Source organism: Anguilla rostrata, chromosome 6, assembly GCF_018555375.3.
Source record: "Anguilla rostrata isolate EN2019 chromosome 6, ASM1855537v3, whole genome shotgun sequence".
Lineage (NCBI taxonomy): Eukaryota > Metazoa > Chordata > Actinopteri > Anguilliformes > Anguillidae > Anguilla > Anguilla rostrata.
In genome coordinates, this window is record NC_057938.1 from 27,413,367 (window position 1) to 27,435,463 (window position 22,097).

Genomic DNA, 22,097 nt, shown 5'->3' on the forward strand with positions numbered 1-22,097 from the left:
TTTGAATATGGGCATGTGAAAGAACATGGCAGAAAATTTCTGATTTAATTTGTACCTTGTGTTTTCCATTAATTGGACATGGCATTTACTTTGAAGAATTTATCTTTATTACTTTCATGGGTTAATAAACATAAAGAGGGGACAACAGACAATGCAGCAATGCATTTTAAGTCACATGCCTGCTCTGTTTTATATCTTTTATAGTTTATAAGAATATTTTACCATTATAGGAGTAATATATACAATTACATTGAACAGTGGAGTCTTTTTCTGTTTTTCAGAATCATAAGCAAACAATAGCATTCAATGTCATGGTGGTTATGCTATGCCGACGGTTTGCTGTAGAATATATTCTGTTTGAGCTTACATAGAAACTGAACACAATTAAAAGAAACAGCAGTATTTCACTGTCAGTTAGAATAAATATTTGAGATAGACAAAAAATGAATGCTATATAGGAAAGAACAATATTGCAAGATTACAACAAATTATATTGTCTTTTCATTTGCAACTTTAAGGCCAAAAATGGTCACACTGGTAACAACATACTGTAGATTGAGCTTGGTTTGTATGCAAGATATTTTAAATGATGAAAATTTCAAAGATGCTATTGAACTAAGGGAAATATTTAATATTTAATGTGCTATGGTGCTTTGTGGCAGATGTTTTAAGAATAAGTACAAAAATTACAAAAAATGTATTTAAATTATTTTTTCACATCTGTCCAGCTACCACTAAACCTGCGATGGCGCAAGCATAGTATAAAGATGTATTGCTCTTCAGAAAATTTAAACTGTCATAGTGGTTAGACTGAATTCTCCAGAGTGCCTCTCCTCATTAATATCAATGTCAGTACTTGTAATGAATCTCATGTATGCTGAACACAACTTTTACATGCTGTGGCAGGTGTAGCAACATAAATGAAAAAATAGAGCCTTTATTTGGATGGATAATTCTATCACATAAGGTATTTTATATATAAATTATTCAAGTATTGATTTTGCTGTAGGCTTACAGTGCCTATGGGACATGTATTGTAGGATAGGGTTTGGAGGTGTGTTACACTGGTCAGGAAATTCCTGGGCTGGCTTGAGAAATGTGGGCTAACCAAGCATCTATGCATTTGGACTAAATGGAGTGACCAAGCTGTTTTGACATTATGTTTCTCCATAATTTAAGGAGTGCATTCATCTTATTCTGTGAAGGGGCGCACATACTTTTCATCATTGCAAGTATAACCGGACCATTACCCCTGCTGGCTAGACAGGCCAGGCTGAAATGCACCAGGCTGAAATTCTGGTCTTACCACATCAGGTTTCAATGTGTTCTCCTCCCTCTTTCACATTAGCTTACAGTGAGAGCCTCAGGGTTTGTAATATCCTGGTGTGTGTTCATTCCTAAATGTCTGTTCATGTTAAGGAATGAGGTCATATTGTAGTCCACAGCTTGTTTCATGTCAAACATGCCTCGTTTTCTTTCTTTCAATAAAGGCATGGAATTCAAATATACTATAACAACAACAAAAAGCAACAAAAATACAAGTACAGCAATTTGGAAAGACACTATTCATAAGAAAATGATATTTGGAAACAAATGGATAACGACAAATCGACATTTTTTGCTAAGCTAACAAGGGGCTGTCTGTGAGCAGTTCAAAGCAGACAGCTCTACTGAAAAAGTCTTAGGAGGATGGAGCCTGAAAGTGTGACCTCGGGTCAAAGTTTATATGGTTATACAAGTATGGGTTTCAACTGCAGCACAGAGAGAAAATCCAAGGTAATACAACAGGGGAGCACAACTTCAGTCTTGGAAGGCCGCTGTGTAGGCTGGTCGGTTATTCTCCATTCATGCTCTGAACAGCTGTACACACCAATTCTGGTTCACTCCTCTATTAGATCACAGTAAACATGTTCTCACCAAGGTTGAATCTGCAGTTCATGCTCTTATCAAGAACATCAGATCAAATTGCACTTTTGTATGTCGCTTTGGATAAAAGCGTCTGCCAAATAAATGTAATGTAAATAAGTATAACAGAAGCATGAAATTCGTAAATAAATCATCCCTTGTTGTGCACGCCAATGATAGAGCGGCGTCTCTAGGCCAGGATCAGGCTGTTCCAAGGCTCTCCCTTGGAGCTAGAAGGAGGTGGGAGGCTACCAGGGGACAGCTTGAGACACGCACCACTTCCATGTACACTCATGTAGGCTGGGACAGATGAGACCTGAAGGGATGCAGAGGCAAAGTAGAGCATTTTACTGCAAACTTTCAACTAGTGATTAACTTCATCACGCATCACAAAATTTCCCACAGCACCAAACCATCAATCCCTGCTACTACAGCATGCTTGATTAGGTGCAAATGGGAACTAATGTTGCCAATTTAGTGAGCTTGTTAGTAGACCTAGAGATTTTTTGCTAAAAGTAACAAAGAATATTTTGCCACATCAGAAAGTTACATTTCCCAAGTAGCTACTTTTACTTTCATGTATTGACGTCATGAGTGTTTTGGGGGGGTGGGGGGTTAAAAAGTACTCAAAGATACCTCAACTGACCTGTGGATGTGCACTGTGGTGTGTGTACAGGGAAGTAGTCTCAGGTTCAGTCTTGATTGGCCGCAGCTCATCTGCTTTACTGCCATTAGTAGGAGTGCTGCTGGGTGGATGGCACTCTTTTTCAGGTGTCCCTGTCACACAAAACCAAGTATGACATAGCCCTTAGGCTCCCTTTACATTCAACAAAGCACAGTTGTATGGTTTTCTGCAGACCTATTTAGCCTAGGCCTTGACCCAGGACTGAATTCATGTGCCACCAAGACAAAATATCAGGGGAAAAAACATATTTGACAATAATACTGTAAATGCTCAAATCTGGTTTAATGCAAAATAAATAAATAAATAAATAAAATCAACAGCAACACCTGGTGGTTACAAAAACACTGAGAATAATGTAACAAAATGAAAAGCAAGTGCACAAAAGAACAAATCTACAGATCTAGAATCATTATTCTATTTAGCTAACACAGAAGTTGCATGAGTCTGCCTGATCCTAGATCTGCCACAAGAAGAGCTATGATCAATCACAATCAATTGAACAACCTGTATTCCAATGCATATACATGCATGCACGCAAACACACATTCTTGCAGAAACACATAGGCATTCAATAATTTTTCTTTACCATGGATGACAAATAAATTAAATTGTAAGTCATATTTTTAAATATAAGTGTTTTTAATGGGTTATTGTTCACGACAGACCTACTAATTGTCTATATGTCGGTAGAGGATGTACAGGGCTAGCTAACCTTCATTTAGAAATGTGGTGTTACAGGGTATATAGTTGAGATCAAAAGTTTACATACACCTAGGATAGAGACATTCAAACACAATTTTTTGCAACTCCACAACAACATACATTTCCTGTGTTAAGTCAATTAGGGTATCTACTTTATTTCCATAAGAGGTAATTTCAAAATAATAGATAAGAGACAGATTTATTTAATCTTTTATGTACTATATTAGATTTTCAGGGGGTCAAAAGTTTACATACTTTGTTAGTACTTGGTGGCATTGCCTTTTAATTGCTTAACTGGAATCAAAAGCTTGGGGTAGCCTTCCACAAGCTTCTCACAATACTTTGTTGGAATTTTTGCCGATTCCTCCAAACAGAACTGGTCTCAGTCAGGTTTGTGGGCCTCCTTGCTCAGACACACTTTTTCAGTTCAGTCCACAAATTTTCTGTGGGATTCAGATCAGGGCTTTGTGATGGCCACTCTAATACTTTCACTTTGTTGTCTTTAAGCCATTTTGTTACAGCTTTGGAGGTGTGCTTAGGATCATTGTCCTGCTGGAAGACCCAGTTGCGACCAAGTTTTAACTTTCTAGCTAATGTCTTGAAGTGTTGCTTCGTTATTTCTAGATGATCCTCCTTCCTCATGATGCCATCTGTTTTCTGAAATGCACCAGTCCCTTTTCCAGCAAAACACCCCTACAACATGATGCTGCCACCTCCATGCTTCAGAGTTGGGATGGTTTTCTTCAGGTTAAAAGCCTCTCCTTTTTTCCTCCATACATAGCACTGATCATCATGGCTAAACAGTTCAATTTTTGTTTCATCTGACCAGAGAACACTCCTCCAAAAGGCTAGGTTTTCGTCCTGGTAATCACCTGCAAACTTCATTCTGGCTTTTTTATGCCAGTCTTGCTTCTTCCTTGCGTGACAGTCTTTCAAGCCATGGTGATGTAGGATTCTCTTAATGGTGGATGTAGATATTTTGCTACCGGATGCCTCCAACTCCTTCACCAATTCCTTTGTTGTTGTCTTGGGGTTCAGTTGAACCTTTCGGACCAAAGTTCATTCAGCCTTGGAAGTTAATTTGTGCCTGCTTCCTGAACAAGGCAGTATCTTTGTGGTCCCAAGATTTTTATATTTGCATAAAATTGAGGTCCATAATTTTTTTTCTGACGTCTTGGCCTCTAGGATTTTCCCATGGTATCAAGGACAATTATGACAATTGGCCAATCAGAAGCTTATAAAAAGTCAATTACATCAACTTCTGGAATCTTCCAGACTGTTGTGAAAAACATTCGAATACCTTTAGCCTAGGTGTATGCAAACTTTTGGCCTCAACTGTTGGTCAAGTTGAAATACACCAGACTGAAATTTTTGTCTTACCACACCAGTCTTTAATGTGTTCTCCACCCTCTTTCATATTAGCTTACAGTGAGAGCCTGAGGGTTTGTAATATCTTGGTGTGTTTTCACTCCTAAATGTCAGTCCATGTTAAGGAATGAGTTCAGATCGCAGTCCTCAGCTTGTTTCTTGTCAGACATGCCTTGTCTTCTTCTATTAAGGCATTAAATTCAAATATACTATAACAACAACAAGCAAAAGCCTCCAGAGAATGGAGGCAGAAAGTAGTCCCTCATTGCTACAGTAGCTAAGAAGTATTAAGTAGGACGACAGTTAATTTTTACAATGAATGTTCCGGCAGTAGGCTTTACCTGGTTCATAAACATCAGACAGTAAAATGTACTCAGCATTAGCTACAATTACAATTAATCGGCAACACCCCTGGAAATCTCACAGATGTTACCATGCTAAATATTGTTGACATGTAAAGAAATTGACTGTTTTATCACACAATAAAAATGGGAATATAAAGGGTACCTATTGGAAAGTACTGCACTATTGGATATAAAGGGTACCTACTGGAAATAAAAGCACTGTATGTAAGACATAATACGCATACGTGGCCTATTCCAAAATCCTCCAAGAACAATTGATGACAATAATGACATTGATGGGATGACAATTCCAATGGGTAATAAGTAGTTTCGCTTCCTGGTTCCATCATCAGTCTGAATTGTCACATTGTCATTACAGCCACCACATTAGAGCAGTGCACAAGACACCGTAATGGCTGCTAGATCTCACAGCTGCAAAAGCTCCAAGCTTTGGGGTCTGTGGTGTTCTGTGTGATGCATGTTAACATCAGCATTTTCGCATCTTTGTAAGTGAATGATTCATGGAGGATAAATTGAGAATTACCAATTACCTGCTGGGGTGCAACAAGGCACTGGAAGACAATGCTGTGATCTGACTCACCCAATTTTGACTTGTTGGGAGCCTTGGGCTTGCGCTTACGGGTCTGAATGCCCTCCTTCTTCATGGCCAGGGGTCGAGGAACCTTGCAAAGAAACAAGAACAGGTTGAACCTGTCATTTTACAAAAATATCAGTTAAAGAAACCATTTTTCCACAATTAGTAAATAACCCCCACCACTAATTTGAAAATTCCTGATTGCAAATGTAGAAGCAGTTCTACCAAAGCAACATCTCCATCAGTCAGAGAAGGTTGCACACTAGTACTTGCAAGTGTGTCTTTCAAAAAGTATTTTCTGATCTGCAATTCCTCGGCTAAACTGCCAAAGCTGGTAAGCTACAATAATGTGGAGCTGAGGCTTCATTTGTGTACACTAAATTCTTTTAGGCATTGCTTAACATGTCTTGTTAGGGAGACTTTACTGCTATTGAATTGTAGACAAAAATGCATGGCCTTAATTATACTGGGTAATATCAACAATTTTTGTTCTCATTTTCAAAAATTTAGATTTAATTATTACATAATGTGTTTCCTTTTGCGGAGAAACTGATACATTACATTTCAGGCATTTAGTAGATGCTCTTATCCAGAGTGACTTACACAACTTTTTACATAGCATTTACATTGCATCCATTTATACAGCTGAATGTACATATACTAAAGCAATGCAAAGTACCTCGCTCAAGGGTACAACTGCAGTGCACCAGGGAATCAAACCTGTAACCTTTAAGTTATAAGACCAGCTCCTTACCCATTATACTACACTGCCACCCATGATACTGAGATGAAACATTACTGGCAGAACTCCACATACATGATAATGTAAGGCAGTGCTTCTCAAAATGTAGGTAGGAAACCACCAGTGAGTCATGTTGCATATTAAAAAATAACCAGCTGAAAATGACAAAATATTATAACTTTCTACAGATATTTATACCTGCAAAAGTACTGGAGCAGTTACATGGACAGCCCGAGCTGAAGTGTGTAAAAAACTGAATCAAAAATTAAGCATGTAATAGGTTACATTTTAAGAAGGGGTGGGTCACAGAAGATGTGGTTTCCCAACAAATGAAACCACTGATGAAGGGCCAATCTTTTTAAAGGCATACTATTTCAACCTTTTATTGAATATTGGGAAGGCAGGTATGCCATCCCATCCCGCCAAGTTACGCCTTGGTGGGGAGGCATGCCCCATACCTATACAGCACCAAGAGTTTGATACTTTTCAGGGTTTCCCACAGAAATAACCATAATGACCACATACTCTCAGCCCTTAAAAACATTCATTTCTGTACCTTCTGACCTCATGTCAACAGACAGAATTCACAAACAACTTCACACGTTCACACAATAAAGCCTCAAACTTAGGGAATTTTGCATTTTTCCCTTCTTCTTCTTCTTCTTCTTCTTCTTTTTCCAGCCAATACATTATCCCAAATGCTCCAGGCCCACACACAATACATCTCCCCATTGGACATTTAGCGACACCAGCCAATCAAAACATTACATACGCATGCAAAATCGACATATATATTTTTAACCAAAGAAATTTGCGGAGACCGTGACTCACTGGTAACACTCGTGCCTATGGGACCTGCGTGACCCAGGACTGAATTCCACCAAAGGCTCAGGCAAATCTTAAATTCGTTGGGCAAGCTAATTTACAAACTAATAATTTCCCATTACTTCAAAACAATTGCTTTTCAACTGTATAATCCTCGTGGGAACTAATTATGTTCCTGAAATTTCACATCCAAACACCACATAGTATTATTTCATGACTACAGATGAATATATTTTTATTGCAAAGCCGTTCAGGGGTGTTTATAACTTTATTCACTTTTGCAAAATTGACATTCAAATTATATCAGAATGTTTAATACGTATGTTTACCAAAAGTCACAAAGTGGGAGTCATATACATTTCATGATGTCAGATTTACAGATTTTCTGAAAAAGTGACAACAGCTGACCGCTGTGGGGTTTCTACTGTTTAACAACTTTTTTCACTAGAATACTGTAGCTAACATTACCTGAAAACACCACGTTTATAAATGAATGTTAGCTAGCCCTATTCTCTACCGACATACAAACAATTAGTATGTATGACGTGTCAACAGCCCATTAACAACACTTCCATTTAAAAACACAACAAACACTTTCACAACTAGCAATATAAGAAAAAATTATGTTTACGTGTAAGCCCTTAATTGCATTTGAGATTCTTATGAAACATCAGAGAATACTGTAATAATACCTGTGCCATGTGCTTTATATATCATTCAACAAGGAAACTCATCTCGGTCACGGTTAATAAGCTTTCACTGTTCAATAGTCTGTGATCATGTCAAACTTAATCTATATGCCCATTCTGCAGAAAACATTTTGTTTAAACTATTCAATTAAACAATCTGTGGTCATTTCTTTGGTACTACTGTTATTTTCTGATATGCAAAGATTGCTATAGTCTTGCCGGTCAATCTGTAAGGCCATCTTACTGAGGAAGAGAGAAAAGAGGAGTCCTAGCTACACCTAAGCGTATCAAAATTCTTTATAAACCTAATAAACACAAAAGGTGAATCTCAGAATAGAAAACAGAAAACAAACAAGGAGAGAAGGGTAGACAAGTTGCCAGAGTTGGAAGGCTTTTTAACAAAGCAATCGCCAAACCGACAGCTCAACCGTATCAAAAGGTCCGTCTCACTATATATCAATAACTTTCCTTGATTAACTGCTGTCATTCAGGCCAAGTTTCAAAACAGAGATCGTCAACACTGCGAAAATGCTTATTGCATCCTCCGGTTATGACATTGCCTGTCACAGTGGCAACAGCAGAGCACTGTTTAAATGAATTAATCCTTTTTCAAATTACAGTTAATCAAGAACTACCTGACGAGCAGCATCAGACAGGACAGACTGAGTGGACTTGCTATAGGCTACTTTCTATCAAGAGCAACAGAATTTAGGAGTTGAAATTGAAGGAGATTGCTGATAATTTTGTAAATGAAGGCTTGACAGATGCCTGTCAAATGAGTGAGTTCATGAAGTTCTTTTCAAGGGGATTTGTATTGGGTTTCTGGCAGTGGCAGCATTTTGCATTTTTACTCCCAGTTCCGCTGAGCTGCTCATCCCGAATTATGTGATAAATTTGGGGCTCACGCTCTCCAAACTTGCGTACGTAGCCTACAGCTCACTCTGTTAGCCATTAGCTTTGCCGCTTTTTTTTGTACGTTGAAAACATGTTCTTGTTCAGGTTATAAAACAACAATGCTAGGCCGATTGGGCTCATTCATGAGCTAGAGTTATAGTTGTAATTGCTTTTCCTCAATGGTGTCAGCTGAAGTTCACCAAGGGGATAAGTTGGCTTGTTTGCTGTTGGACCTGTAAGTAAAGGTACCTGCAATGTGAAGCCAGCGACAATGTTTTCAAGGGTCTAAAATTGAAAAATAAAAGTCCCAATGATAAAACCACTATTACGTTCAACATAATGGAATTTAGTTTGTTTGTTCTGATCCGAATCAGTTGATGAGTTTGTAAACTTGGAGCGTTTTCTACGGTGGCTCTGAAGTACAAAACACAAGAACAAAAAGAAAACGCAAAAACAAAAACTCTCGGCCCTGAGGTGCAGATGCAACATACAAAAACAAAAAGGAGTGGTCCTGAGGTGCAGATGCAACATACAAAAACAAAAACATGCAGCCCTGAAGTGCAAAACACAAATACAAAAAAAAAAAATACAAAAACAAAAAGGAGCGGCCCTGAAGTGCCAAAAACAAACATACAAAAACTAGTAGCCCCGAAGTGCACTGTTGCACTTCGGGGCTACTAGTTTTTTTTTTTTTTTATGTTGCATCTGCACCTCAGGGCTGCTAGTTTTTGTATGTTTATGTTTTGCACCTCAGGGCTGCTCTTTTTTGTTTTTGAATTTTCTTTTTGTATTTGTGTTTTGCACTTCAGGGCTGCACATTTTTGTTTTTGTATGTTGCATCTGCACCTCAGGACCACTCCTTTTTGTTTTTGTATGTTGCATCTGCACCTCAGGACCACTCCTTTTTGTTTTTGCGTTTTCTTTTTGTTTTCTTATGTTGCATCTGCACCTCAGGGCCGAAAGTTTTTGTTTTTGCGTTTTCTAATTGTTTTTGTGTTTTGCACTTCAGAGCCACCGTAGTTTTCCCCTTGGTTTGGTTTCTTTTCAAAAAAATCCAAGCGAACCAAAATGCATCACTATAAACCACGTGAGAACGTTCACTCTGCTTATTGGTCAGATGTGTCTGGGGCGGGAGCAAGAAAGTAAATACAGGAAGATGGTCCTGAGTTCTGGTGCATATTTCTGTGAGAGAAACATTGCTATGCAATTTAACATGGAGCAACAGCAGAGTTGGCATTTGCTCATAACTGTGGTAATTATCTGGGAAATATACCAGGCAAAACTACCAGCAGAATGCCGAATGCACTTTGAGGAAACGTCTTGAAAATACTATACTGCTTCACACTTTGCAAAGAAGACGTGCTGCTTTCAGACGACTGAGCAGAACAAAGGAGCTAATGTAAATAAAATATAATAAAACAGCTACAGGAGCCGTTCAGCTAAAATCTGCGGGATACACCTGGTAGTTGGGTCGGATCAAGGTCGGATCACGTTCCCACCACAAACAAACCACTCCAGAGTTCTTTTGGGACCGGACCGAGACCACCTCCTCTCAAGGGTCTCGGTGCGGTTGTTTTGGTTCGCACCTGTGAGCGATTAATGTGTTCACACTTGCCTATGGACACCTCCCTGGCCGCCTTGAAAGACGTCTGGGTGATGAGCAGATGGAGTCAGAGTTGAGCACCGAAGAGCTCACCCAGGCCGTGCTCTCCCTCAATCAGCACAAAGCTCTGGGTCCTGACAGAATCCCAGCCGAGTTCTACCAAACTTACTGGGATTTCCTGAAGGAGGACGTGGCTGAAGTCTTTAGAGCGGCGTACAGGGAGGGGCGGCTGGGGGCCTCACTGAGACAGAGCTCAGTAGCTCTTGTCCCAAAGAAGGGGGACCTGAAGGACCTCCGCAACTGGCAGCCGATCAACCTCCTCTCAGTCCACTATAAGATCATGGGGAAGGCGCTGATGAGGAGGTTCCAGAGCCTGATAACATCGGTGATCGGACTGGACCAGACCTGCAACGTGCAGGGGAAGTCCATTAATGACAACCTGCTCCTCGTGAGGGATTTAATTATCCACTCCGGGGAGCGGCGGTCCCACCTTCTCAGTCTCGACCAAGAGAAGGCATTTGACCGGGTGAGTCATGTGTGCTTGGAGAGAGTGCTGGAGAGAATGAACATTCCTGGCCCCCTCCGGTGCTGGACGAAGATCTGCCTGACTGACATAACGGGCAGAGTGGTTGTCAACCGGCAGCCCTCTGACCCATTTGCCATCAGGTCTGGCGTCAGGCAGGGGTGCCCTCTAGCATCTCTCCTGTACGTCATCTACCTGGAACCGTTTTTCCAGGCCATCAGGGCCAGCCCCGGAGTGGCGGGTTACCCACTGCCGGGGGCTAGGGGAGAGCGGCTAAAGGTGATGGCGTACATGGACGACATCACCATCGTCGCCACAGATAGTCCCTCCATCGCTTGTGCCACCAAGGTGTTGGACGACTTCTGTGCGGCCACTGGCGCCCTGGTCAACAGGGACAAGAGTGAACTGTTTCAGTCTCCCTATTATAGTGAGCCTCTAACCGTTTCCTTCCCTGTGCGCAGAGATACCATCAAGCTCTTGGGGGTGACCTTTGAGGCTGACGGAGGAGGGCGAATGAGCTGGGAGGGAGCCCTACACCACGTCCAAAACAAAACCCGGAGCTGGAGTGCGCGGCCCCTGACCAGGGCAGGTAAGATCCTTGTCCTGAAGGCAACTGTCCTGCCCATTCTTCTCTATGTGGGGAGGGTGTTTCCCCCAGACAAGGCCACCAGCAAGCAAATTGCTAGGCTGGCCTTTCGCTTTGTCTGGGGGAGCAAAATGGAAAAACTGAGCAGAGCCACCCTCCTCAAAGAGGAGAGGAATAGGGGGCGGGGGGTCCCGGACATAGTCAAAATTTTATTATGGTGCAAGGTCTAGCCGCCCTGGTCCAGAATGCTGGGAAGGTGGGAAAGGCCTCTGGTGCCTTTGCTAGGTACTATGCCACCCCCTTCCTAAGGGCAATGGGCCTGGGTGTGCTGGACCTAACCGTACCATACAGCTGGGACCCCCCCTATGTCTATCAGGCCCTGAAGGACTTTGGTTTCGGGACGGGATTGCCCAGGGCTGGCCTGACCACGTGGAGCTATAAAATCATTATGGCTCATTTAAGATCCAAGGAAATAGTCATGCTCCCGAGGTCAGGGGCGGCCCGGGACCCGTAAGTCATCTGGGCAAATGTGACACACAAGTGTCTGACAAATAAACAAAAAGACATTGCCTGGATGACAGCTCACAGGTGTCTCCCCACAAGAGTTTTCATGTACCGCAGGCACTTAGCCCTCACTGAACGCTGCCCCCACGGTTGCACTGACTCGGAACACATTTACCACCTGTTCTGGGAGTGCTGAGAGCGTCCTCTACGGTCCCCGAGAGGGACTCAAGACCACGGAGCTAAAGCGTCAGTGGGGGATCGTCAATACCATCAAGCAGGTCCTGTGGGAGACGAGGAACATCAAGGTCTACCAGAAAACAACTGTGGACCTGGTCACTCTCCGGAGGAGAATTCAAAACCTCCTCCAGGACGGCATTTTGGTGGACTTTCGAAAGAACAAGGACCTGGCGAGAGAGAAATGGGGGGTGGACCACTGGAAAGAACTCATCATATAGTCCACCCCAAGGGGAAAACAAACCAGAATCCGATTTAACCGGACTAAAAAGCGCAGGTGTGAAAACACCCTTATTTGATTGTAAGCACAGGACCACAGCAAGGCCAGTATGCCTTTAATGAGTATTGCAAAGTCCTTAGTTTAGTAATAAGGGTGAATGTGTGCCCTCTGCTGGTCAGAAGAAAAAACAATCTAGATTGCTGCTTGCTGAGTTTAACGCAAGTCAATCTAACCACAAGTGAGCTTTCATTTTGCATAGCAAATTCAAGTACAATTTAAAATTTTAAAAAAAATTTTAAATTTAAATTTAGGCATTTTGTAGATAGTCATATCCAAAGAATCTTATGTAAGTGCCATACTGATGCTAAGTCATCAGGGTCACAACCGACAATAACAGTCAATACATAATCTTATAACATGAAGTTAGATGCAGTACTGGGTGCAAAAGGGAAATAAATAATTGACCATTATTAGGACAAAATGAGTTAAGGAATGCAGTATTATATTTAGCATAGGTAGGGTTAATAAACCCATGTGATCAACCTGTGTTAAACTCAGCAAGCAGCAAGCTAGATTGTTGTTCATATTGTTGCACCTTTTTATATGACTGACGAACAGACTGGTGATTTTCAGCGAAATATTCATGTATTACAATTGTTTGGCCTCAACACATGTCCTGCAATTTCCCTGGCTGGCGAGTCTGGAAACTTTCCATTTTCTCATATCATTTACCATCTTTTTCCTGTGACAAGGTTCACAATGTTCTCTCTCTTACCCCATGAAGTTTCATGTATAGACCGCAGGCATTGCACACAGGCTCCCCCTCAGCATTACGGCGCCACAGCGTGGTGGTGGTGGTGTGACAGTTGGTGCAGGACAGACCCACCCTCCTTGAGGCTGACTGGATGAGTGAGTGAAGGAGAGTGACAGGTCAGAGAAGTGACAGAGAAGTGAGAAAGCATTAAAATGTTACATGCTTTCTATACACTTATTTTTACTAACCATGTCCATTTACATTAATGCGCCTATTGGAGACACACACATACCAGGCGTCTTTGCGGCTTTATGAGGGGTCGATTAATGCCATTCATCTTGTGATACAGCCCACAGGCATTGCACAAGTAGTGTCCGGTCCCATCCCGCCTCCACAATGGTGTGGACATGGCCCCACAGTTCACACACTCACGGCCCTCCGCAAAGTCATCAAACAGCTCTATAGGGGGAGAGAGAGGGAGAGAGAGAGCAAGAAAGAGAGAAGGGGGGGGGATCAGGTCATAATTCATCTATGACATTCATCTCTTGTCAACTTCATTCAAGTTAAATGTGAGATCATGACAAGAGTGAGATCAACATAAAACATAAATAATAAAAGTGCTTTCAAATAAAACTTTTCGGTTGGTTCTAAGGTCATGTTACTTCCAACAAATAGACATACAAAGAACATATACTCCATCTCCATAAGTAATTGGAAATCACATTCTAACACTGTTAGTTTTTACTGTAGCTGCAAGGTGGAATACAATTGGCCTCAGCATGGTGCAGGGAAGGAAAGACTGAATTGGCAAGGTATGCACTGCCTTATCATGCAAGAGTTACTGTACTGAATAAAAACTGAAAAAAATGCAATACTATACAATACTATTGTACTATAGTACGAAAGATTTTACAAATTTTATTCTGAAATTTTATACGTGTTTGTGTTTGTCTGTGTGTGTGTGTGCGTGTGTGTGAGAGTGAATGTGTGTATAATATGCAGATTAATGATTGTGATTTTCAATATTGAAAGAGAGATTGATGATATCAACTGACTATACAGCACTGTTCACCTGGACCAAATACACAAAATCTAACATTGATGGCAGCTGAAGAAATCCAAGTATTGTGCAAGTTCTGCTGTATTCAGCACAAACTACAACACATAGCTAACCACAATAAAGGTAACAATAAGGCCTGAGCTAATGCAAAGGTCAGCTGCCCCTTCTGGCCAAGAGGTGGTGGTGTTTGACTGTCAATGCCATACTTTTGGCCTCTGTCTGACGGCTTCTCCCTTAGCAAGTGATGAGTTGGTGAGCAAAATGAGAAACTCCTTGGGCAGAACATTTTTTATTCATTAATTCACAAAACACAAGAAGAGAGAAAAAGGCATGCATTCTTCAGGTCTGAGGTCAAACAATTCAGTCACTCAAAGGTCCCTTAATATATTAAAGAAGATGCCAAACATGCTTCAAACCAGCTAAGTGTTGGTGTGCTCTAGTGTTCCTTATTTTGGGCCAGTCCCCGTGAAGTGTCTGGGTAAGGAGTTTTTTACACTAGTCCCTTACTATATATTTTTAAAAAGCATTTAAACATTTCTTTCTCAAGTATTATGATCTGAAGATCATATAATAGATTATAGTAGATTCCTTACTTTAAATTAAAAAAACGAGTATGAGAGTAACATAAATAAATTCTAATCATTATAATTTCAGCACAGCCAGCCAGTCCACTTTTAGACAACAGGACAGTATGTCTAATTGAAAGAAAATCAGGGTAGAGAGACATTACAAGAAGGAAGCCATGAATGAGTTCTGCTGGTGGGGATATGGACAGTGAAAAGTAATGATAGTCAGGGAGACAATGGCTTCATGAACCATACAGTATGATAGATGAAGCTCCACATACTGCCAATCACAGACTCAGATTAACTCATAGTTTTGCCCTCCACAGTAAATTAGTACAATTGGTTCAAAGCAAACAACGAATCATAGCTCCATCCAGTTCGGAGGTCATGAAGCCTTACTCTCCAGTCTCCAGTGTACAGCCTGGTCTGACAGAACTTGTTTCCTTCAAATTCAGCAGAGTCTTGCAAATAATGTGTGTATGCTGAAGTACAGAAGTCAGACAGTGACTTTTTCAAGGTCAATGGTAAAGTAACCATGATCAGCATTAATAATGTAAAGTAATTTGGACAGCCGCCAAAGAAAATACTCTGGTATTCTATTCCACAAAACTAGTTCAATCAAACTGTTTGATTTCATTTTTCCATTTTTTATTAATGAAAAATGACTTTGGGACCTAAGTATGTACAGTACAGGTACATCTCCCATTTCATTAAAGATGAATGAGCATCTACAATGAAGGAATAGAGATTTACAGTCCTTTTAGAGGCCAGTGCTTTCATTTAAAATATAAGTCACTTGTAAATAAAATATGAAAGAACACCCTATATCAGTAATCACTGTATTACATGTAATATTGATGCTTTAAAATAATACAAATTGCACAATTACATTTGCGGTTTCACAGTAAGGCAAAGAAGGTCAACGAGGGCCACAGATCTCAACAGAACCTTGTCAAAACCACATGTTCTGTGCAGTCTGGCTTACAAGGAATCGAAATCTGGCATTTCTGAAATTGGCTTATCAGTGCATTAGAGACAGTGAACTGTTCTCCTTTGGAATGAAAGGAATTGTGTTGTGGTTAAAAATCTACAATGACCCAGAAAAGTGTGTGTGTGGGATAAGGGGGGGGGGGGGTATAGGGGGGTTTGGCTTCTAAATATTTAGACCCCATATTGTGGCTGGAATATAAGAAAGTATTTTAACACTATCCAGGGTTTTATTTTTGGTACAGATGAAAACATATTATTTCTATTATCTGAATAAACTTCCTGAGTTTGGCAGGAAGTCCTATCCTTAACAGAATACAGAGCTGCATGACACACAAGTGACTGAAAAACACAACATACTGTAGGCTACTGTTCAATTAAAGTTAGCATTGCTTTATTGGCATAAACAATCCATGTGAATTAGATAATCTAAATAAAAGCTAAATGCCCCAAAGTGAGCAAATACTGATTTCTAAAAGCAAAGACAAAAAAAGTTATTTGTCATACACTGAACACATCACCAGCACTATAACAATCTTGTAAAAATGCTTTTGTGTGTCTGTTTAAGCAGGCTCCAGATTTACCCGGTGACAAAAGAACTCAGTTTAGAGGCCAGCAGGCCAAGTTCTGCAGGGACAGTGTTGTTATGTGCATTAGGCCGGGCTGGGATAGCAAGTGGTCAGGGATTCTTCACACTCCACAGTGCAGCAGTTTTACATTGGTCCACAAAATGATTTGCTGGCTTCGGAATCACAGGCAGAGGATTAGAGTTAAATTTGGTACAAATGGAAAACCATTTTATCTTTAAATAAACAATTTTTTTCTTGTGCTTTTGGACTGGATTAAAAAAAATCTGTATTTTGTATGTGAGGTTATGGGGCATCCTTTGTTGAACTGAATTCAGTTACAGAATCAGGAGCATTGTAGACACATTGCCTGCATCATATTTTTATCTGTGAATGTAATTCTGGAAAACATCATCAGCACCATTGCAAATTAATATCATTTGGTTTGATGAAAATCTAAAGAAAATGGACATTCTATCTTTGAAAAACCACTTCTCTGTAGAGTCATGTACACAAATGTGGGGGACGAAAGGTTGACTGCTAAGGTGACACAAGCACTTGGGCTGACTGACCCATCCAGCCAAAGGATATTACAAGGGCTAGTCACGGCATAAACATTGTTGAGGAAACTTCTTTTCATGAGGCCCATCATTCTAACCCACTGATTTAGGATCCAATTAGCCAGTCCATATTCTAAACATGACAGTTTTATGCAGCAATTCTAATAATTTTTCTCACTGTGGAGTATTACTTTTAACCACTGTTCTTTGTGGCAGTTTAAGGTCTGGTCTTCTGAAATTTTCCTATTTTCCCGTAAAGCACCTTTGTGACAGGGTCTTAAAAAAAAAAAAAATAGAAAAACAACAAATAAAACTGAATTGTACTGAACATGATCTACCTTATAAATATTGTAGTTAATCTATATCCAGGCCTGCCAATAAATCTGAGAACTTTTGCCATTACATTACAGACATTTAGCAGACACTCTTACCCAGAGCGACTTACACAACTTTGTTACATAGCATTTACATTGCATCCATTTATACAGCTGGATATATACTGAAGCAGGTTGAGTACCATGCTCAAGGGTAAAACAGCAGTGAATCAAATCTATGACCTTTAGGTCACGAGCCCAGTTCCTTACCCATCATGTTACACTGCCACCCAACAGTATGTGTCTACTAAGAGGACCACAGTCCAGCTGGTCTATATGTCAATTAAGATGGCCCATTCAGTACAAGCAAAAACATATAAATTTAAAAAGAAATATCTTTAAAAGTATGCTTCCAGTTGCTCTCTGGTCCAATGAATTCTACAACATTCAAAACATACCTTGCACCCTATTAAGCCCTCAATCATATATCTTGCTGTCACTCATATGGCTATGGCTCATAAGAGGTTTTTAATGTTGCTTGGAGGGCTGCCTATGTATTTCATATATTGCCTGCATGACCCATTTAAACTGCTGGGCAGGTCAAGTGAGTTACTTATTCTAGCAATCGATAAGCTAGAAATGCATTTGCTAAGAGTTTAAGTAAATGCCTCACCACAGTGCATTAAAAATAACTTAACCATGCACGTAATTGCAGACAACTATGGTGAACTCATTTCACCATTTTGAATATTATTTTAAAACATTATTTTACACATTGTATGAAGAGGATATATGATACTAGTAACATTTCCTCATAAGAAACAGCAGTGCCTTTTGTCCCCTTCAGGGAGTCACTGCTCTTAATCTTAAGAACCATATTCTTTGCTGAAACCTATATTACAAAGGACATTCTATAAAAATAAATAATATTTTTGAAATATTTACTACTGAAATATTTACTAGTGTAAGTCTTCACTGCAACGTGCTTTTATCACCCATTTTTCTATCACAATACAAGGATCATGTTTCTGTGCTATAGAAAATTAACACCATACTTAAATTTACAAATGCATGACCATTGTAAACATACATGTACAATGTCTCAGTTGAAATAAACTTTAATTTATGAATACATGACCGTGCATCATTTGCGAACATATACCCGGGCTCGATTAAAATATTTTACATGGTCATAATTCAGAAGGATATACCTCTTTTTTTAGTATAAATGACCCATTTTTCTATATACTACGGGACAGTTTACGTGGACAGATTTCTATAAGAAAAATATAAGTTTATACGTGTCCTGTGAACTTAATCCTAGATACCAAAAGTCCCCATATAGATTAAGAACCTTACGAAAAGCAAGGTTTTCAAATGGCTCAGCACTGTTGTACGTGGATAAACTGTGCAAAAATGAACTTACGACAGACTAATCACTAGGCAAACATTTTTTTTTTACAACGAAATAAGATCACATCAAGATACATCTATATTAGAACGTTTCTGTTGACAGGAAATAACTAATTATTCCCCTTATTTTCCCTCCTAGGTTAATATTTTAACAGTTGATTGCGTCTTGCCTGCTATTGTGTGGCTACACGGTCCGATAAGACACTAGAAAGACATCACGTGCTGAAAATAAATAAACCTAATTTTTCTAGACTATTTTCTGATTACATTCTTATTACCGATAAGATTTTTTCATATGCAAAATAAAATAAAATAAAAATATTACCCTACTTTGGATTTGTTATAGTATATTTTATACAACGCAGTACAATGAGAAGGATTGTAACTACATCATGTTGTACATGTGGAAACCTCATTATTCGTCTTGCATATAGATTATTATTATTATTAGTAGTAGTAGTAGTAGTAGTAGTAGTAGGCAAGTAGCAGCGGCAGTATGAATTGTCACGTTACCAAAAGGTCCACATACGTTTAAATGCTCATAGCTACTTTATTAGCCTTCTTAAAAGATAAAACGGATTTCATGTTGTGTTTTATTTTAACGCCGTGAATTCTGTCAATAAATTACGCGATGTCTGTGTATAATGTCCAACTACAAAAAAAAATCTATTCTGTTTAAAACAGCGCATACACACACACACACACAAACATATAATTTTTAATTAATTTAATGAACGTTGATTCTAAAGTTTCAAATAGACTATAGATAAAAGGGACCGCCTTGGATGAACAGTAGGTCTTAAGCCTATTATTTTTCACTGACGTGAAATTTTTTCATCATGTTCAATCGTCCTCTCCTTATTCATTTATTTAGTGGAAAACGGTCCATGGTTTTATAAAAATAAGAGTAATTTTGATATTATAATTGACACTAGTATTATTTCCCCAACAGAGCTCAACAGGTTTAAAAGCTCTGCAGTAAGCTAGGCTTTACACTATATATATAAGCTCAGTGACTGTACATATTACGTGTTTGACCGAAATTTGTCAGATCATATGTCAGATCATTTTTTTAAATGACTGACTGAAATCGGTGGCCACCAGTACTGTGATTGTGCAAGTGAACGCGTTTAATGCTTGTTCAAGTAATTCATTTTTGAAAAATATAATTAAATAATAAAATGCAAGCAATTCAAATGTATGGAAGCCTACCGCCTACAAGTAGGCTATTTTAAACCTATTGATAGTCCCTGCCATTTGATAACCATTTCCAAACCACAAATGATAGTCATACCGCATACAAAATCTAAAATGAATGGACTACTTCGAAATATTTGGTCAAGGCTGCTCTTTTCTGAGAATATGCAAAAGGAAAACATGTTTGAATAGCATATTAATCTGGGTCATATTTTAACTGGCAATAGTGTCGCCATATAGACTTGTGGTTTACAATTTGAATATTTAATGACTGTTATATGTAAAAACAAGACAACGGTAATCAGATTCTAAACTATATCCAATATAGTAGAACAAGGTCACATTTCTCGATAACAAAAAAGTGGGAAACTTTTGATTTCAATCATCAAACTACGCCTGCTCGGCCTAAACGTTTTTAATTTACAATTTAACTGGACACGTGTAATATATTGAAAGTGTTACGTTTTGTTAAGAATGAGGTGGCTGCCACATTAACTGTCAAAATAGTAGACTACCTCTCAATACTTGTTCATTTGCAGGAAGTAGTTGCCTTCCGTCAAATGGCTTCGCCCTCCATGTTCTAGCTTGTACTAAAATCACTCATAGGTAATTAAACGAGTAAAATATACTAACATGTTGGCTGCCATTTCCAAGACATTGGTTTCCATTAGGCCTATAGTATGGTGCAATGTTGTCTTGTAATATTACCAAAAATTAAGTTTGGTTTAGCTAGACTCCTATCACCTTTGTCTACTTAGCCTATAACCGAAATGTGCGATAATGAAGCACCCTGCGCCCATTGCGTTTGCATTGCTCGACAACTTCTTGAAATAAACCGTTAAAAATAGCACATATACTGATATAAAAGCGCTAATCTGTTTCGATAAAATAAAATAAATACAATAAAACATTTCAAGAGGGAACATCCAGAATGTTTCACTGTAGACCATAGTCTACTGATTAATACAATTGGTCATGCTAATATAGGTAGCCAAGTTATCAATGAAACTGTTAACCTGATATCACGTTTGTAACTGTTTCCAATACAGATAAAACAATGTATTGGTGGTGTTATATTTTACTTTTGTAAACCTGATACGCCAATCGTTTATTTTTAATCCAGCTCTTACCTATATTCGGGTGCCTGGTTGCGCTTGTCGGTCCTCCAGGTTGCAGACTATGCAATACTGAGCTGTCAAAGGGGGCTGTGGCCCAGGTGACCCCCATGTTTGGACCCATATATGCTGGGTATGGGCTGTGATAAGATCCGCCGAGTCCTCTTGTTCCGTAATGTTCCCTACCATTGCTGGAGATGTTCAGAGGATTGGTGTAAGTTGCTGTCTCCCGGACAGAGGAGACGCCGGCGGATAGAGGGGGGCTCGTTGAAAATGTGAAGCGGGATGATACTGGAGAGTGGTGCGCGTTGCCTGTGTTGTACGAGGGAACCGATTCTGTGCCGGGTTGGGCCCAAGCAGAGTGACTCGACACCGGACTACTCTGCTGGGACGCTGCGTGCGTTTGGAGGTATGGCAAGGCTGGGATCATGGGTGCAACCCGAGTCGTTGGTACGTATACTGGCGAGGTAGCAGTAGCATTGTGAATAAAGCTCGGCTCATAAGACGGGGGTCCATGATTTGCTGTCATTGTTAAGCCTTGGTACATATCCGAGTCTGAGAGGTGACCATTCGTATCGACTCGGCGACTGCGAAGTTACTTTCTAGGGTCTCTTGTGAAGGTCCACTTGTATTCCAGTGGAACAGTTCTACTTCACCTTGTTATCCATGAAAAGAAGCCATCTCCGTTTCTGCGCTCTATGTTCTCAACGTGTTAAAAACAAAACTCAGTTTGCAACTGAACAACAGAAACAAAAAAAACGAATCAGACATCATAGGGACGAGGGGTCTGCAAGAACTAAGCGGTTGTCAAATCCCAGCTGTCTAGTTTTTGCGCTGTGCTGTTCTATGCGCGTGCTCTCTCTCTCTCTCTCTCTCTCTCTCAACCAAGATTTTCTCTCTCCTTTACCTAAAGATCATCATGTAGCCTAGTTGTCATTCACATTTTGTTCTGGTATCGGGTCTAAAATAGAAGCAGTGAATAATTAAACAGAAACTATCTAATATGAACGGATTGAGCTGTGGGCTATATTCTACTCCGTTGAACTGTATGTTTTACAAGATATATAGGATTCATTATCTTATAAAGTTTATATGTATTATACATGTGCAATGGCCACCTTTCTGGGAGCGAATAGGCCTATTTAT

General features: G+C 39.7%; 1 protein-coding gene across 1 annotated transcript; it reads right to left on the reverse strand.

The window, feature by feature from the left end:
* Positions 1 to 1,550: 1,550 nt before the first annotated feature.
* Positions 1,551 to 21,814, reverse strand: gata4 (GATA binding protein 4). Its single transcript, XM_064339278.1, has 6 exons — positions 20,967 to 21,814; positions 13,466 to 13,632; positions 13,195 to 13,320; positions 5,606 to 5,687; positions 2,552 to 2,682; positions 1,551 to 2,221 (listed from the first exon to the last, which is right to left on the reverse strand). The coding sequence occupies exons 1-6, from the start codon at positions 21,496 to 21,498 to the stop codon at positions 2,096 to 2,098; spliced, it is 1,164 nt and encodes a 387-aa protein (XP_064195348.1). The 5' UTR covers positions 21,499 to 21,814; the 3' UTR covers positions 1,551 to 2,095.
* Between the last annotated feature and the right edge of the window lie 283 nt (positions 21,815 to 22,097).

Excerpts from the sequence above, each read along its gene's own strand:
- gata4 (XM_064339278.1), bottom strand. The coding sequence starts at position 21,498 with ATGTACCAAGGCTTAACAATGACAGCAAATCATGGACCCCCGTCTTAT. Across the intron at positions 5,688-13,194 it reads TATACATGAAACTTCATGGG|GTTCCTCGACCCCTGGCCAT; the intron begins GTAAGAGAGAGA and ends TTTCTTTGCAAG. Across the intron at positions 2,222-2,551 it reads ACCACAGTGCACATCCACAG|GTCTCATCTGTCCCAGCCTA; the intron begins GTCAGTTGAGGT and ends GCATCCCTTCAG.